Source organism: Rhinolophus sinicus, linkage group LG11 (genome assembly GCF_036562045.2).
Source record: "Rhinolophus sinicus isolate RSC01 linkage group LG11, ASM3656204v1, whole genome shotgun sequence".
NCBI lineage: Eukaryota > Metazoa > Chordata > Mammalia > Chiroptera > Rhinolophidae > Rhinolophus > Rhinolophus sinicus.
In genome coordinates this window covers 66,158,464-66,178,067 of record NC_133760.1, presented here as the reverse complement: position 1 = coordinate 66,178,067, position 19,604 = coordinate 66,158,464, and the positions used below count along the sequence as shown (strand labels likewise).

The 19,604-nt window shown below is 38.0% G+C and overlaps 1 protein-coding gene across 2 annotated transcripts in view; it reads right to left on the bottom strand.

Annotated features, from left to right (window-relative positions):
• The window catches only part of CEP41 (centrosomal protein 41), a 35,388-nt gene that overhangs the window by 4,491 nt on the left and 11,293 nt on the right, over nucleotides 1–19,604 (bottom strand). For both annotated transcript variants that reach the window (XM_019751234.2, XM_074315603.1), the window contains exons 2-6: nucleotides 19,518–19,581; nucleotides 9,619–9,666; nucleotides 5,365–5,426; nucleotides 4,292–4,361; nucleotides 555–699 (exon numbers count right to left, since the gene is read on the bottom strand). In XM_019751234.2, the coding sequence (XP_019606793.2) occupies nucleotides 555–699; nucleotides 4,292–4,361; nucleotides 5,365–5,426; nucleotides 9,619–9,666; nucleotides 19,518–19,581 (389 nt within the window). The remainder of the gene's footprint in view (nucleotides 1–554; nucleotides 700–4,291; nucleotides 4,362–5,364; nucleotides 5,427–9,618; nucleotides 9,667–19,517; nucleotides 19,582–19,604) is intronic.

Below are 19,604 nucleotides of genomic sequence, written 5' to 3'. Positions count from 1 at the left end.
TTCTATTTCTTATGAAAATTGCATCCTCCGTGGAAGTCCTGTTGGTCTAACTTGTTTTGAACGCAATTTTAGTCTTTGCACCAAAGAAGTTATAAAAATAGTAACAGTGGTAGAGATGATAGCAATTCTTTCTCTAGTCGAATTGTTTTACCAGTAGAAGGGATGGATATGAGTATGTACTGAAAATCAGCACTGTCTTGGAATCAACAGTTACTATTTGAGAGAAAGGAACAAGAAGACCCAGCCACGTGCAGCATGGGAATCTGCCGAGGGCTGTGCTCCGTCTTTTATGTAGCTCCCTACCTACTTAATGTCAGCACACTGTGGGGAGGGCAGTGAGGAGTGAAAAGTAATGCCTCCCTAGTAATAGACTCTTACACTGATTGACAAAGAATGCTGTGAAAAGATTCAGGAGGTGGCACTGATACCAAGAGAAAGGAGAAGGGCTGGGATGAAAATGCTGGACTTCACTACCACCAGCTATGTCCCGGAAATCGGTCACTAGACTAACGTGAAGGTAAAATGCAGTGAAAACAGGAGTCCGATTACAGTACCTCTGGAGAGTCGAGCGACTGGAGTCCCCAGCTCCCATGCTATTTATGAACTGGACGGGGCTCGGTGACTGCTCCCCGGGGCTCCCCTTCCCGTTGGTCCTGGCGGTGATTTCAGCATCAGGGTCTGAAGTGGCAGAATCATTGTCTAAATTTTGCAGATGAAGAGATAAGTAAATTGAACTGCAGAGTACATATTTACTTGTTAGGCAGTGTCATTGAAATCAGGTCAAGAAAAGGAAATCCCATCACCATAATTAAATTGTTCTATAAATTCTAATGGATAGATGTTCTCGAAATGTCGTCTGCGGGCCTCAGGAGTCCCGAAGGCCCTTTTCAGGGGAGCTGCAGGGTGAAAACTGCTTTCGTAATAATACTCGGATGTTGTCTTTTTTACTGTGTTGACAATGGCACTAATGGCGGATAACATTGCTAGCGTCTTAGCACGACTCAGGGTAGTGGCATCAAGTTTCATTAGTAATCATTCTAGTTTTCACCAACACTCAATTGGTTAATAAACATGGTATTCTCACTAAAAAACAACCCTGAGGAAGCAGTCACAATGAATGATTTTATTAATAAATCTCACCCTTAAGTACACACTTTCTAAAAAAACAAAACAAAAACTGAGCAAGCTAACAGGAAAACAGAGGTAAACAATTTATCTTATTTTGGAGTTTATGAGTCTAAAGCCATAAAACGAAACACAGCATGAAAGGCTAATAGATTTAATAATGTAAAAATGCAAACCTCATATATGTCAAAAAAAACAACACAAAGAATATTAAAAGGTGAGTAACAAACTAGGAAAAATATCTGTGACATATGTGGATGAGAATAGGTTAATATACTTACTTTATAGATTTTTAAAGTTAACCAGCTCTTTAATTGAAAAAGGATCATGTGTACAAGGGAAAACTGCAAACAAGATAAATTAATATGGAAAGGAAGTCTTCTTTCCACTCCAGACCCGCAGGCCCTCAGGGAACCAGTTTCAGATATTTATGTCTCCTTCCAGAAATAAAACAACTACATACTTTTGCATATATTTCACTTCCTCCCTTTTTTATATATCCAGGGGAATACCATTCATACTGCTCTATACTTTTAGTTTTTCTTGTTTTGTTGTTTAATTTTTACTTAATACAGCTTGGCAACTGTTTCAAATCATCAAGTAAAGATTTTTCTCATTTATTTCCAAGGTTGTAATGGTTCCCAAAGTAAAAAGATATAACTATATACAGCTTTCATAATTCAGTAAGCAAAAGGTGAACATTCCATCAGGAGAAAAAAAAAAAAAAGGGAAAGGACCTGTAATGTCCTGAAAAGAAGAAATATGTATGGCCAATAAACACACACGTCCACAAAGCTCAATCTCACTATCAGAGAAATTCAAAATAAAACTAGCGGATAGTATTTTTCATTTATCAAATTGGTGACTATTTACAAAAATGGTAATTATTCAGCATTGGCTAGGACAGGGAGAAACAGGTCTAGTTATTCACTAGGTGGGAATGCACACAAGTGGAACCATTCTGGAGATAATGTGGAGTCAACACTGAGTGTCTCAAAATGGTTCCACCCTTTGTCCACCCGCAGCGACTTACCTTCCGGAAATAATCAGAGCCACACAAACACTTATGTATTTATATTGCAGCAGTATTTTATAAAAGGGAGACCTTAGAAAAACTGTAATGCCCAGCAGTGATAAATTATAAATGATAATTAAATAAAATAAATTATGGTATATCCAAAGGATAGACATTATATGAGCACACAGCCTTTACACTGAAGTTCTGGAAGTCCATTTAATGACACAGGAAAAGTAGGCATGATAAAACGTTAATTGAAAACAGTATAACACAAAACTATATACAAAGAGTATGGATTTGGGTAGGAGTTAGACGGGGGGTAAAAAGACCAAAATGTTAACAGGGATTATTAGTTACTTTAATTTTCTTCTTTATATATTTTTTGCAGTTTTGTGATTTTCTAAAAATATACTTTTCAGTTAGGACACAACAATAAACATTATAAGAGGAGATTTTTTTTTTAATCCTTCAAAGATAGCCAATATGCAAACAGATACAATCTGTTCTACAGGCATTCCTGAGTGAGTTATTATTCTGTGTAGAGCACTAGAAAACCACTAATATTACTCACACATTATGGTGTCCTATTTTACAAGAGCCTATTTTGCTGTGCAAATTCATCTCAGAAGAGAAAATTGCCTGTGCCCATATGTCCTGGTGCTGCAATCTCTATAATGAATTAAAAGACCCAATCCAGGTACTTATATAACCGGGGTAAAATTGGGAGTACTTGTATGCGGAGACTCAATTATCTCTGTTACAAAGAGCCCTTATTTCTCTGCTGTGTGAGAGGCATCTGTCAAAGATAAATTCCTGGCTTTTTCAGATTCTCTTTATCCTCCCTAACAAAAACAAGCCCAGGGAAATGACAGTTGAGTTGCACAAACCCAGTGTTCAGACTTCCTGAGAAACTTGTCTTGAAATCAGAAGTCAAATTCCTGGCCTACATCAACCTTAACAAAACACATTCCCCTTCAATAAACAGCCACACATTGATTGTTGAGTACTTCAGGATAAAATAAAGACCTTCACTCTGTGTATTCTTTTCATGAGAGTACAACCAAGGGGTTTTATTTCGACTCGGTGTTTAAGAAAGGAAATCTGGAGCCAACTATCTTTCTAGCCTTATCTCCTACCAGGCACCTATTCCTCCCTCAGACCATAGCCAGACTGGATTACGTGATTCCCCAGACACGCTTGGAGCTTTTTCTTCTCCGTGCCTCTGCTTGGGCTGCTCGTCAGCCTGCAACAGCCTCACCCTCAAGGTCCAGGCTTTAAGAAAGCCTACCTCCGTTTTCTAACTGGAAAATATCTTCCTTCCTCAGAACTCCCCCAGCAAAGCCACTGGTTGCTACGGGAGGCACACAGATTTGTATTGTAGGGCCACTCCTTACTGGCTGTATCATCTTGAGCAAGTCATTCAACCTCTGAGGCTTGGGCTTCTTCTCATCTGTAAAGTGTACCTTCCTTCTAGGGTTTTTGAGAAGATTCAATAAGAAAACTCATGTGAAGTACCTAGCAATATACCGGGGGTGCCAAAAACAGGTATACACATGACTTGTATTCATCTTTTGTTATCGGTATATATCGAGCATTACAATTTTAATAACAGTTTTTTCCTTTCTTAAAATGTGTATACATTATTTTGGCGCCCTCTGTATATTCAACAAATGATGGTTTCCTTTCAGTCCTCTATTATGAATTTCTGCCATGTTAGTAATTCTGTGTTTGTTACCATTCTCCTCACCCAACACGCACACGTGTGTACACATGCACACACGACTACAAACTCCACGTACACAGAGCTGTGCTTTTTCATCTTTGTAGCCTCACAGCACCTAATTCTGTGACTTGTAGCGTATCTCGAAAACACTAACAATATTTGTTGAAAAAAGTAATTAGTATATTAAACACATCTAAAACATTTAAAACACAAATGTTAGAGCCAGAAATCCAGATGGCTGTTTTAAAAAGAAAGACGAATGAACAATTAAAGTACCAGACAGCATTTCTCAGAGAGTAACAACCTAATTGCAAGTAGATACATCAAAGTCCCAAGTCCCTGTGAACACAACTGCACCGGGGCAGCATGTCAGTCAAACAAACCGTCAATTCGTTATTTTCCCCTGCATCCTCATTTCCCATTACCTTCTAGCCTTTGAATCTCCTCAGCTGTCACTTCCAGCGTTTGATCAGATAGGGAAGCAACTTGGATGACCTGAGAGAAAAAAGAATGAAACGTGTAGATGTGTGTATGTTTGTTTGTCTTTAAACAGAGGCAATTCTGTCTTACAAAAGATGAGGAAACATCAAACATCAAAGATCTCTAGTTTTAAGAAACTGTCACTGTCCTCAACTGGAGACTAAAGCTCAGGTCTCCTTACTTTGGGAGTGGTAATTACACTGCAGACAATCATTCCAGAAGAAATGATGAATTTAAAACATTACACAATAAACTTAAAAGACCAAAGGGGTAACATAGGACAAGAAACATGAATAAGAGTCTAAAACTGTATCCATATATGGTCTAGTCCCAATATGACATGTTATTTCTTGAAAATGTGATACTTACAATAACGGAATTGTATCAGCAATTCTTCATGCAATGAAGAAATAAATGTAATTATGAGTACACTGACTACAACAATGTATAGTCACATACAGTTTTTAAAGCACTTTTCACATTTTAGGTCATAAGACCCAAGATTCATCTTGAATTACATCAATGGAATTCTTGTTTGGGGGCCAAAGAGACACTTTGTCCGTAATTTTCAAGTGAAAGAAGAAGGTAACTTTGCAAAAGTAACAAAATAACCCATGGCAGAAAGACTTGGAGAAAGAGTTCAGTGACAGAAGACAGATCACCTGGTTTCCACAGAGAAAAATGTCCAAACAATCCAGAGTCCAGAATTCTAGATTCTAAATATTATCAATTAAATTAACAAGAAAAAAAGAAAAGAAAAAACCCTAAACCACACATTGGATGATTTAAAAGTAGAACGCCCTTTTTACTTTATAAAATTCTTATCCAAGAAGAGAACATTTTCACACCATCCTCGAATGAACACACACCACATGCCAAGTGATCCCTGCACAGGTGAAATAAAAAGAACCGGAAGAAACCCCTCTGCAAACATTTGCTGGGGTCGAATTCAGATATACTCACAGAAAGCAGCACACATCACACAGTCTTTACTCCAACATCAGATCATTAAACTTACCAGCTGGGCAAAGGTCGTAACTTTTAGTCTCTTGAAAAGCTCATCTTTTTTGTATCTATAATCTGAAAGGCAGGATAGGACAAATATTTTTCTAGGTTTATTTTGCTTTCTTAGAAGTATTAATTCTTTCTAGTCATCAGGTTCTATGGTACGTTTTTCAAGTTTTTATATGCTTTCACGTATATTACCTCATTTGATCCTCATGGTATCCTGGAAATTGAAAGTGGCAGGTATTGTATCATCTCTTCCTTCCCTCCCCTCCCCCCTTGGCTTTGGCCAATAGGAAACCGACAGTTGAATTTATAAGCCACCTTTTTGTCTCTAGAGACTTTACCCCCTGCCTGTATTTTATTAATCTACCATTTTCCTTTTACTGTCTCCACTTTGACCATATTGTATCGCGTGGATTCTTGTCAGCTGCTTTAAATCCTTTTCAGAACAAAGCAGAGAATAAATGCCTACATTTTGCAAATGAGGACAGAGATCCAGAAGCTGAATTGCCCCAAATCAAACAGCTGGTAAGATATTTACACCCACTACTCAAACCCTGCCTTGAAAAGAGAACAGTTATATTCCTGAGGTTACAAAACTATGCTAGAGACACAGGACAACACTGTGTTCTCTCTTCAACTCCACTTCAGTAAAAATCAACTTATTCAATTTCGTTCTGGAGATCTAGTGTACAACAGTGTGAAAAAACTTAACACTATTGAACCGTATACTTAAAAATGGTTACTTTTATGGTATATGTTTTTTGCAATTAAAAAATAAAAATCAACCTAAAACATCAATATTTATTCAGTGCTACCTTTATAGTACTGAGACGTAACTCCAGTGAGTATACTTCTACAACTCTTTGTGTTACTAATTCTTCATATCACATGACACAGTTTAAAAAAAAATTAGCCAATCTCACCTCATCTGACATCTAAGCATGTTCAAAGTTATCTTCCTTAAAGTTTTCTGATGATGGCTGCCAATTCTGAAGGTTTCAGCATTGAACTCTCACCCACTCTTACCCTTGCCTCCTCTTCTAGGTTTTCATATTGGAACCCACGACTCCTTAAAGACTGTTTCATTATTTCAGAATTACTAAAGGATAGCTGGATAATTACTATGGCCTGCACAGCATAAATGTCTCATAAGCCAAAACTCCTAGCAACAAAGGAAAGGATTAAAGGTATTTAAGATTGTTTACTTGGTGTTACTAATCATTTCCATGAATTTTCCAAAAAAAAAAAAAAAAAAAACAGCATAGACCGGATAGTTACTCTGGAGGATAATGTTAGCTTGCTTTCCCAAACACCTTACAACTCAGAGTCAGGAAATGATATTACCTTAAAGATTAGTCTTGTAAGTATATCAAGGCTCTTTCTTATAGGGAATTAAAGCATCTCTGTCCTAAAATGTCTTTTTTCCCCCTAAAATGTCTTAAAGAGAACAATTTGGCTAATAACTGACCATTACTTCTAGAAAATTGTCACAACAGCTTCTTCTGGATACAACAAGGTAACACACACCTAGATGCAAAGGATTCTAAAACCTGCCAGGATGCAGACCCGAATAGGCTGAACACAAGCTATAAAAAGTGCAACTGAATAACTACAGTATTCCCCTCAATTGCCACCAACCTCCCACCGAAAATAATTTATGGACATCAAAATGGCAATAAATCAGCCAATGAAAACTGTCAACAGCTTTCAAGTAATTTGCATGGGTGCCATTTACCCATTCATATTCCTTTGGTATGGCTACATAGTTTGAAATACTTCTCCAATACTTCACATTCTAAATACAAAATGTACACATTAAAATCGCCTTGAACTAAGTAGAAATTACCTCAAACAAAAAATAGGCTCCGCTACATTCAAATGATTGGCATTTCTAGCGTCCTCTCACAAGCCACTAGAAATCCCGCTGCTCGTTTGAGCCTCACCTCTACATACCTGGTTCTGGTTTAGAAGGACAGCCATCATTAGGACTTTCTGACATTATTACTCAGAGATAAAAGATCAAACTAGACGTCTTACAGTAAGTTTTAAAGTTTATAAAAAGGATGACTTGGAAAGCTCTGTCAGTCTGTCCTCGCAAGGGCGAACAGAGCTTTAAGAATGGAAGCTTCTGCTACTGTAGCTTCTCCCAAACTCCGTGATGGAGACAAATAACCCCAGTTTCAGAAATGTTATCAAGTTTTGCTTCTCCAGTAAGTCTGGAGTCTAAGTCAATCTCTCTCGAGTTACTGGAAGGACAGAGACCTGACTATCTAGGATGTTTCACACTGGGTCCAACTAGTGTCATCTAACCACCAGAAACCAAGAATAGGCTTTGTAAACGGTCAATAGACACAGAGTGTCTATTTTCCCCAGGAAGAGTTGAAAGAATATTCAGATTACAAAGGAATTCTACGTTTTCAGGGTACTGTTAAAACACGTTATTAGCAAAGGGAAGTTGGGCTCACAGTGGAAGACAAATCAAAGGAAGTAACAGAACAAGGTTTGTGATTTCACAGAAAGACATGGCATCTAAGGTAACCCGAGAAAAGTGATGGGTCTAGGGTGTCACGAAACAAGGCAATATTCTCCTCCCTTTTGACCCAAAACGACACCTTCAACAGAAAATGGGAAAAGAGAAGGAAATATCTTCCAAAATGTAGATCCCAAACCAGAATCTGAAGTAATTCTAGTCGAGGAATCGGCACAAAGTGTGTGCCACAAGGTGAGAGGAACCTCCTGTCTTATTAAAAGGAAGCCCACAACTTCTAAAGAGGGAAGCAAGCATTTGCAAGGACTCTATTCCAGAGGTATTTCTTTGGGGAGATAAGCTCCATTGACAGTTCAGATACTGAAGAAACCACATTGTGCTTCTAAGACCTGTTTTAAACGGGGTTTTTGCAATGTAGGTGGAACGAAACATTTTTAGGGGACAAATTTTGGTGTGGACATGTGAGCTTACACTCAGCGACAAATGGACAGGAGGTGAATGAGACTCCAAGCCAAAAGTGAAGCAGGCCCGCTGAGTTTTGCCTGCTGTGGATGAACTTAAGGACGACAAAAACAAAGCCTAGGTGAGTAAACAAGATTTTCTTCACAGTTTACAATTGTTAATCTAGACTTAAAATATACATACTTATAAAAAATAGCAATGCAATGTATAAAATATAATATAGAATATGTAAGAAGAAAAGAGAAGGCTACCATGACATTACACATTAAAAAACAACTGTCTATCACATTAGCCCTTACAGTCAGACAAGGCAAATAACAGTCAGCAGAAAGTGGCTCCAGAGTCCACATCTATTATCTGGGGGTTTCTCAGCAATTCAAAAGGAACAGGAACATTATCATTTAAATTAAAAGGACTGCTGTGTAAAAACAAAAGTTCTGGTGAATTCTGGATTGGTAATAGTCTCTTCCCAGAGGTGTATGACCAGAGCCAAAACCTGAACTGTTAGCCGTGGGAGTACGCTAGCCAGAGTAAGCCACTAGCTAAATATCCCCTAACACTGTGTTCTCCTGAAGATATGAGCAAATCCATTTTAGAAAAGAGATGTTTCTACTTCTTTAATTCTGGCCTTGATGTGTACATTTTACATCCGTTTTGGACAACAGATTGAAAAATTATGCTTTTGTGCAAGGGCAATGCACTCAATGGCTAGTAGCATATCTTTGCAGAAGATTCGTTTTTTAAAAAGGATGCGCATGAAATATGATTTTTAATTAAGAGAAAGCAGACTGCAATGAATTTATAATGCGTAACAACACCACACTTTAAGAATAAGCTCTTTCTCACATCTCTAAGTCTTTCATGAATACTGTCTAATTTATTCGCAAAAGAATGTGATGAAATAAGAGAGGTATTATTACTCTGGCCTAGGGTATAGAGAAAATATGAAAACAACAAAGACTAAATACCTTGAAAAAGGCCATAAAGACTGTAGTACAATGAAACTAGAAGCTCAGGTTCTCACTGCTTAACTGGAGCTCCTTCCCCAGTCCAACATTAACACCTCTAACGGGCTCTAAGTCAGGCAGAACTTGACCCAGAAGCCACAATCTTTGCAGCTGGCCAGGATGGTGAAGTGTTTCCCGCATCTTTCTAGGCACCTGCCAGGCTCACCTGATGCCCCTAGCTGGCAGAGTGTGTCAGCTATAGAGTACAGTTAATAAGTAGTTATTAATAAGGGCAGCTAAATAAGCCAACTTACAGAACTACTACAGGGTTCCATTACCCCAGCCCACCAGTAGTGTTACTCACTTTTTTTGATCTCTTCTAGCTTCTCAATGTATTTAGTCATACTGTTACCTAAAAAGAGAAGAAGGATTTTAGATATGCTTTTAACGGGAGGAAAAAAGAGTAACACTCTGACAACAGAATGGAGAACAAGGATACCCTAAGTCTTTCTGTCCTGTTCTGATGGGATTACAGGAGGCAAATGGACCACGGATAGTAACAGTCTTCTGGATTATACAGCATCATTAAAAGATGAGGAATCAGGGGAAATATTTCGGTCAAATATGTTTAAGCTGGGGTGCACACCCAATAAACATTAAGAAATCCCAGGCAGTACAGATGATCATTTTACACACACACACACACACACACACACATTATTTTTTTCTTTTTGAGTCAAGGCTTTCCTGCTTTTATTCCCCCCACCCATAATCCTTTTTGGGGGAAGATTGCGCAGAGGAGAAAGAAAGAAGCAATGATTTCTGAATGTCTAAAATGTGCCGATGTGGCTATCCAAGCAATCCTTTCCTCTCCACTTCGTCTTGTGGTTTTCCTCTTTCCTGAACTTGGCCTTCCACTATTCATGCTGATGTTGCAGCCCGAACTAGACCACACAGCCTGCATACTAGGTCACACCGTGGATTGGATTTGCTGAGAAATAACAGCAGATTCCCATACTGTGGAGTCCCTAGCCCTCATGTTTTATAGCCTGGTTCTGCAATACTAAGTTCTAGCCAACGTGGGTTGGAGAGTTTTCGTACATTAAAACTGGGCCAGGAGCATTCTGGTTTCTGAATGAACTAAAGTCTAGCTCTCTAGCCAGTGGCGATTATGTTTTACTGGGCATGCTTCAATTTGGTCCAGTTCATCACAGCAAAGCTCTAGTTGGCACCTAAAAGGTAGAGCAAAGAGGGAAAATATTCAAAGTAATTTCTCATTTCTAAAATTGTGCCCCTAACTTGTAAGCCTAGTCAGATTCAGTCCCAAATTCAGATAAAAGAAATGCTTCCAATTAATGGCATGAACTGATGTTTTTAAGGACTATTCCAAATTTTTCTTCATGTTTAAGTCAGAAGCAGAGAAAAAAAGTCTTGCTCTGAAACCCAAAATGCATTTTCAGAAAACAACTTATGTCATTTGTTATTATTAAATCTCTACCAGGAATTCATCATGGAATGAAATTCATCATGGAGTTAAATTTTTTTTTTTCATCTGAAGACACACACTCTGGATCAGTGTATTCAGTCCTAGAGCCAGGCTGTATCCTTTCAAAAGCTTAGCGAGACGTAACTGCCTAAGCCGTCTCAAAAGAGACAGTGAGAACGTCTCAGAAGAGGTCCAAATAGCACCAAAGACCAGGATTAGAACCAAATACAATCTTTTCTGGTTCTTCAGGCTGGAATTGACTTGAGACGTGACCAGCTCTCCAGAGTGCAAACCACAAATTCTTCCTAGACACACACGTCCCTCTCCCCTGCAACGCTGAACTCACGCGGGAACTTGGTGGTTAGTGCAATGGGGGAACAACGCAGGGCAAACCGTGTGCCCTGTCTTTTTCTTAAAATTTTACACAATAGCTTTTGCTTATATGCCCCTGAGTCCCGCACAGTTGCATGTTGTTGACATGGCGGTTTCCTGCAGGCCGTCTCATCAGAAAGCGAGGTCCAAAAAAAATGACTGACTTGTCCAGTGATGTGACACAGCACATTAACAACTAAGCTGGGGGTAGTATTCCCAACCTCTTGGTTTCTAATAGAGCTCACACAAACACATCGCTTCTCTAGTTGTGTTGTTTTAAAAACACGCTTCCACCGTGAGGTAAATATGTATGAAGTGTTACTTCCTTAATAGTAGCAGGTGGGAACCATTTTATGTTCTAAATTCCCCAAGGCCTATCACTCATGGAAAACAATAGGCAACCTTATTGTATAGTCTTTATTATTAAAACATTGCATTTCCGATCTATAAGCAGTTTCCACTAACAAAGTGTCTAAAATCCATTGCTCAGCAATAATCAGCATTTTCAGAGCATTTACACAGCACTTCATTTAGTACCCGGCAGGGCCTCAAACAATCCCGTGACGTAGGCTGTCATTTTTACTGCTTGTTTGTTTTTCCCACTAAAGGAGAAGGCACGGAAAACAACGTCTTTTGCAGAGGCATACAAATATTTGGCAAAATTGAGATAAAATCTAAGAGGGCTACTGATAAGCGCTTTTCAGTAGAGACATTCAATCTACCCAAGTAGGGAGAAAAAAAAGGGAAATGGAGGATTGCTGCATTGTTTTAGTTGGAGAAATGAGACAATAGATGGCGGCTGACTAATCGACACAAAATTCCCTAAAAATGACTTTAGAAAGTATGAAATCTAGTATTTTACCCCATTCACATAATGCTTATATCTTAACTAAGTAGTTTATCTTAACCAGGTCTAATTTTGTCTGAAAACAGTTTTTCTTAACAACCTTTTAAAGAGATTAGAAATGAATCAGTTCTATAGTTGACTGATTTATAAACACATCTTTGTTTAATACAAAAGTAAGGAGCCTAAAAGACTATCAGTGAACCAATCTTTTTTTAAAAAAAAATTGAAATTACACATCACTGCGAGATAAATTTTCCTAGACAAGACTTCGATTAAAAAGAAATGTCAGTGGCTCCCTCCTGCTTACTGACTAAAGTTTAAACTCCTTGCTCGAATGCTGAAGCCACCTACATCTTACCTACCTCTTCAATCTTGCCTTAATTACTAAACTTGACAAACTCTCTGCTGCTCTTCGGTTCTCTTAACATGTCCCATCGCCCATGTAATCAAAATAGCTCACCCAGCTGGGAGTGGCCTTTCCCTCCCGCTACAGCACTCGGCTTACCACTCACAAGGCACTTATCACTGTACTGCCTTTATTTGTGTGCAAGTCTTATCTACCGAGACTATTTACACACACACACACACACACACACACTCTTTATTCCTTCCATTGTCTAGTATAGGAGGCCCTCAAAACTATTTGCTAAAGAAATATACTATGAAGATCTACTGTTTGAAGAATCCTTATAATGAATTATTTTAGGATGCAAATGAATATACTTCAATTTGGTTTGAGCTTTGTACACCCGATTTTCTCTAAGCAACACACAACCTGATTTATATTCAGTACATGTTATATACTACCTACAGATGACCCAGGTAACCTAGAAATGTATAAGGTGGTATTTAGCTTCTACTTAGTTTATAACTTAAGTTGCAACAAAAGATATATATATATAAAAAGTTTTACAAGTTGAATCAAGAGGAAGAGAGAATCCAACAACGTCAACAGTGCTATGCCAAGATAGAACACAATCGATGAACTGAGTGACTCAATCATTAGATTTTTTTCCTTTGTTTTCCTATAATTTAATAACATTATTTGTACTGAGCCAGTAAGAAAAGCAATTGATTTTGAGCAGCAGTAATCTAAAGTAAGATTTATAAGGCACGAACTCGGTTGCTAAGAGACAATTCCATTGCTTTATTTTTCTTCAATATTTCCCTCTGCTACAGAGAAGTTCTTTTGGCTCGGAAGGAGCAGAAAGCGTGAAAAGAGAGGCACAGTGGTCCTTTGTGAATCTCAATAAGTTATACGAGTGTATAGTGCTTTCTGGTTTGTAAAAGGCTTTCACATACATTTCTTCCTTTGACATAAGGAACAGAATTAAATACCAAATAAAAATGAAGAGTACCTAGTTTGTAATGAGTTTGACTGCTAAAGATCAAGGCTATTAGCAAAAATTCAGGAGAAGTAAAGACTAAAGAAGAAAAAAAAAAAAGATGAGTTTGGGTGGAGATAACAAAAAGAAGGTGAATTTAAAAAAAAAACAAGGCTAGATGAGACTGAGTAGAGAAAGTCTACAGAATTTTAGGAAGCTCAAGAAATTTGAAATTAGATTGAATATAGATTGACATGAGAGGGGAACGCGGGCAATGAAAGTGTGTAGGAGGCTAACAAAGGGTTTGGAAAGGGTTCCTTCATCAGCCTGCGGTGCTGCAGAACAGAATCCCAGAGTGGGTGCTTGAGAATACACGAGAACCCCATGGTGGGATTTCATCAGAGGCATAATCCATTCATGGCACAGGCTGGCAATGCTGGGGAGCTGGTAAGATACACCCAGGCACCTATGGAACAAAAGAAATACCTGAAGTTCAAAATAATCCTGATACTTCCAGCCATGGCTCTATGTCAGTGTTTGCGTGTAGGAGAGAAGTTGAATCAGAAGCATAAAAATAAAAACGAATCTTTACCCAGGAAGAAGAGAATCAGTCTTTGAAGAACGCAGTAGAAGGTGATTTGGGTAAGACAGGCGATACCACGAGAAATTCTTGATTTCTTGGGATTAACTCTGATTTGTTCACTGTTTGGTAAGGAAAGATTAAAGACCCATCTATTTAGCCTAGAAATGAGAAATGCTCACGCATTCTTGGGTCTATTTCCACTGCTCTGACGGCAGAGCTTAAAAGCATACCACAGATGGGAGCTCCTTACTCTTATTTGGGCTATAAGATCACTCTTATGTTTTCTTAACCAGGACTGCTCACCCTTTTCACCTCATGGCACACATGTAAGTGATAATATTTGGACAGAACCCAGGCTCTGATGGCTACCCAAGGGGCTGAAGGGATCTGTATCTTGGCACATAGCCCATAGGCCACTGTACTGAATGCACAGGGAGATACATCATAAAAATGCATAGAAAGAACATTAAAATCTTTCCCCTAAATTGACTTTAAAATAATTTCTTAATATGAAACAATGAAAGAAATCAGGCAATAGAATACAATTTCTCTCCCACACTGACCTTACTTTGAATTTTAAGCAATGAAGCACACTGGTCCTTCCATAGTAATTAAAAACGAATCTGGGAGACCTCTGCTTCCAGGAAGATGAGGTCGATGTATTTTTCTCTACTCCTCCAGCTAAGTACAGCAAGAACCCTGGACAACCCACAAAATGGGGAGAAAATATTTGCGAATCCTATTTCTGATAAGGGTCTAGTATCCAGAGTATATAAAAGAAGTCTTACAATTCAACATTAAAAAAGAAAAATAACCCAATTAAAAAAAGAAACAGGCTAAAGGTTTGAACAGCCATTTCTCTATAAGAGATATACAAATGCCAATAAGCATAGAAAAAGGTGCTCAGCATCATTAGTCATTAGGGAAATGCAAATCAAAACCACAATGAGATACCACTTCACACCCACAATGACGACTATAATAAAAATGATGGACAATAAAAAGCACTGTTGAGGATGTGGAGAAAATAGAGCCCTCCTACATTGCTGGTGGGAATGTACGGTGGTGTGGCTGCTTTGGAAAACAGTCTGGAAGTTCTTCCAAAAATTAAACACAGAGCTAACATATGACCAACAGTTCAACTACTAGGTATATAACCAAGAGAATTGAAAGCATATGTTCACACAAAACCTTGTACACTCATGTTTACAGCGGTGTTGTGGCCAAAAAGTGTAAACAAACCAAATGTCCATCAACTGGTGAGTGGATAAACAAAATGTGGAATAGCTACACAAAAGAATCTTATTTGGCAATAAAAAGGAACGAAGTACTGACCCACGCTGCAACAATGACGAACCTTGAGAACATTACGCTAAGTGAAAGAAGCCAGGCACAAAAGACCCCATACATCGTATGATTCCATTTAGAGGGAGTGTTAGGAACAGGCAAACTTATAGATACTGAAAGTAAATTAGTGTTTACAAGGGACTGGAAAAAAGAAGGAAAGGGAAGTGATTGCTACTGGGCATGGGGTTTCTTTACGGAGTGACAAAAATGTGCTGCAATTAGATAGTGGTGATGTTTTCACCACCTTGTGAATGTACTAAAAACCTTTGAATTGTACACTTTAAGAGGGTGAATTTTCTGGTATGTAAATTATATCTTAATTTTAAGAAAATAACACACCAATTAGAAAAAAAGATTTAATTAAAAAACAAAAAAACCCACGGACATTGTTTATAAAAAAAAAAAGTAAAAAGACTCTGATAGATGAAGAGAGGAAGGCACCCCACCTAGGGACCTCAGGAGCCAAAGAAGGATATGACAGTTGAGTTACCTGGGTTTTTGTTTGTTTTGTTTTTTTCCTCATATACTCTAGACTTGAAGCTGAAGAAGCCAGCAACCCAGAAATAACAATAAACAGATAAAAAAAAAAAAAAATCCCTGACAAAAGTCTGCTGTCTCCATCCAAAGGACCAGGAAAACGGGCAGCCTAGCAAGTCAGAAAACCATCAGACTATAACTGCCTTATTCCAGCCAAACCCCACAGAAAAGCTGTGGCCTCACTTGCTAGTAAAGGCCAAGTAGGAGCTTTAATTTCCATCGTTGCTGAGCTGTGGTGAGATGCCATCCAAGTACCACAAAGAGGAGAAAGAGGGTGGGGCTGAAAAAGTATTCTAAGATATAGTGGCTGAAAACTTCCCACATCCGGTAAGTGACATAAACCTAAAGATTTATATAGAAGTTGAGTGAACTCCAAACAGGTCAAACCCAAAGAAATCCAAACCAAGACACACCATAATTAAATTTCTGGAAAAAAAAAAAAAGTCTTGACAGCAGCAAGAGAAAAAAAATGACACCTTACTTATATGGGAAAAACAGTTTGTATAACAGTAGATTTCTCATCAGAAATCATGGCAGCCAGAAGGAAGGGGCACAATGCTTTTCAAGTGCTGAAAGAAAAGAACTGCCAACCCAGAACCCTATACTCAGAGAAAATACCCTTCATGAATGAAGGGAAATCAAGACATTCATAGATGAAGGAAAACTAAGAGACTGTCACTAGCTAAAAAAAGGGTAAAGGAAGTTCACTGATTATACAAGAAAACAAAAACAGAGCCTTAGAATATCAAGAAAAGGAAAGAATACAGTAAGCAAAAGTATGGGTATATATATATTCTTTTCAAATGCCCATGGAACATATATCAAGACAGACTACATCCCGTGTAATAAAATGAACACCAATACATTTTTAAAAATTGAAATATACAAAATGCATTCTCCAGCCACAATGGAATCAAACTGGAAATCAATAACAGAAATTTAACAGGAAAATCTCCAAATACTTGCAAACTAAACAATATACTTTTAAATAATCCATGGGCGAAAGGGAGGTCTCAGGAAAACAGAAAGATACACGGAACTGAATGAAAATGAAAACACAACATAGCAAAATTTGTGGGATTCAGCTTAAGCAGTGTCAAGAGAAATTTATAGCACTAACTACATGCATTAAAAAGAGGAAAAGTCTTAATAATCTAAGCTCTTACCTCGAGAATCTAGGAACAGAAGAGCAAAATAAACCCAAAGCAAACAGAGGAAGGACATGATAAAGATAAAAGCAATGAAATTTAAAACAGAAAAACAATAGAGAAAAATTGATAAAAGCCAGAGCTGGTTCTTTGAAAGGATCAATAAGATGGACAAACCTGTAGTGAAGAAAAAGATGTGAGAGAGAGCGAGAGCGAGAGAAAAGACCCAAGCTACCAATACCAGGAATGAAACAGGGACTATCACTTCAGGCACTACAGGCATCAGAAGGGTAATAAGGCAACACTAACAACACCTTTATACACATAAATTTGAAAACTTGGATGAAATGTACTAATTCCTTAAAAAAAACAAACTACCACAACTCATCCAATATGAAAAAGATACTGGGCATTTATCCCAGAGAAATGAAGACTTATACATACAAAAATCTGTACACAAATGTTTATAGCAATTTTGTTTGTAATAGTCAAAAAGTGAAAACAACTCAGATGTCCTTCAACAGGCAAATGGTTATACTGTAGCATAGCATGGACTACTACTTAGTAACACCACCACCACCACCACCGATAAACACAAAAGCTACTAATACACACAACAAACTGGATGATCACCGGTATGCTGAGCGAAAAAGCCAATCTAAAAATCATACATCCTGTATGATTCCATTTACATAGCATTTGAGAAATTATAGAAATGGAGAACAGATGAATGGTTGCCAGGAGTTAAGGAGGGGGTGAGGTTGGAAAGCGGATGTGGCTTTCACAAGACAATATGAAGGGTCCTCGTGGTGACGGAATGGTTCTGTATTTAGACTGTATCCATCAATGCCAGTATCATGGTTGTGATTTTTCAGTATAGTTTTGCAAGATGTTACTATGGAAAACTGGGTAAGGAGTACACAGAATCTCTATGCATTATGGTCACAATTCTACATAAATCTACAATTACCTCAAAATAAACAGTTTAATTTGCAAGAACACTGGCTTAAAAATCTCAAAATATAAGATGACATAAGTAATTACGAAGTATTATAAAAAGCAGATATAAGTATCTCAATTTAAAAAGAAAAAAGCTGAAATTAATTTCAGGTACTATTACTGAGTCAAACTTTGGTTAGGAACTGAGAAATTAAAAGAGAAAGAAATGGGTGTTCATTCACAAATCCCAGTGCAACTTCCAAGAGAAACACATCAGAAGATACAAACCTACAGACTTGAAAAAAAACCTCTTAAGAATTTTAATTTTAAGAAGGTTCTAAAAGAAATGCATGCCTTTATAGTAGTCTTCAAATGTGATCTGGACTCCTTAGGGAAAATATGGCATTTTTAATCAAAGTGCTTCCTTCACAGAATAGCTTATTCCAGAAGGGCACATCACAGCTGCAGTTAAGGGGCAGACAGGTAGAGATGGACAAGCTGCTGGCAGCTGTGGCAGAGGAGGCTGGGGAAATATTGGAACAGCAGGGCCAAAGGGACAGTACACCGGACCTGCCTCAGCTCTGCAACTCTGCTTCCACATCCTGTATACAAATCCCAGCTCTAGCTCCTGCACTCAACTTCAAGTAGGTCACACAATCTCTGTGCCACCATTTCCTCTTTGTCAAAAAAAGATGAATATTTTTTTACCTCCCATCAAACAGGATATTTGCCAGGAAATATCTGTGCAGCACGGAAATGTTTGAAAGAAAGGTCCCCAGAAATAGTATCTGCAAGTGTGGCAATAATGCACACATGGAAGTCTTCTATATGAGGAAACATGTATAGTAGAAGATAATGATTTTGAAGGAGACTGGAGAAAGGGCGACAAAATGAAGGAGATTGAAACAAAGACAACATCCCACTGTATCTTCGCAGTTGTCTTGAAACCTACCGGCAGAATTTTCAGTATTGCTAAAAAGTCATGCGACACCCCAGTCTACCAGCAAAATCATCTTAATAGGATGGATTTCCCACGGCAGGCTTAGAAAGTTTGAAAAAAAAAATAAAAAAAATCAACAACCAAAATCTCCCACGGCTGCAAATCCAGTAGGTGCCTGGGGAATAGTATTCGTCACAACACTGAAAAATGTTAACAGCATGGAAATAAGCTGTAATGCACTCCTAAATTTCATTTTACCTGAATTGCAGCACTAATTTAATTTTGTCTGGAATTTCAGTTACTCATTCAAGTCTGTCTGCCTCCACCTTCATCTAAGCACTCTGATTGCAAAAATCACGATCCACACTCATCTTTATATGTCCCATGGGCCGTAACTTTGCATGTAGCTGGCACTCTGCAAATACTGAATGGAACAAACGTGCACGAGGAGAACCGATTTAAGGTGTTGCGAAATAGAGGCTGACCTCCTGATATTTATTAGCCTCAGCCCTGCAACTTATTGACCAATGTTTTCATCAATTTCTAATATGCAAAATTATGTAAACAGAAATTTTTACTGATAATCTGAAAAATAACTTTTGAAGATAAGTCTTGAGCCCAGAAAGACATCAGACAAGACAGTGAGAAACTGTCATACCAGGTGTGACATGCTGCTGCTTCTCAATAATTAGCTATTGGAGTCAACAAAAAAAGTTTCAATTTACTAATCTTTACTCACCAGTGTCCAGTCTTGACTTGACATGCTGATACTTTGGGTTTTGTGGGATCCTTTTGGTCAGATACTAAAAAACAAACAAAAAAATCA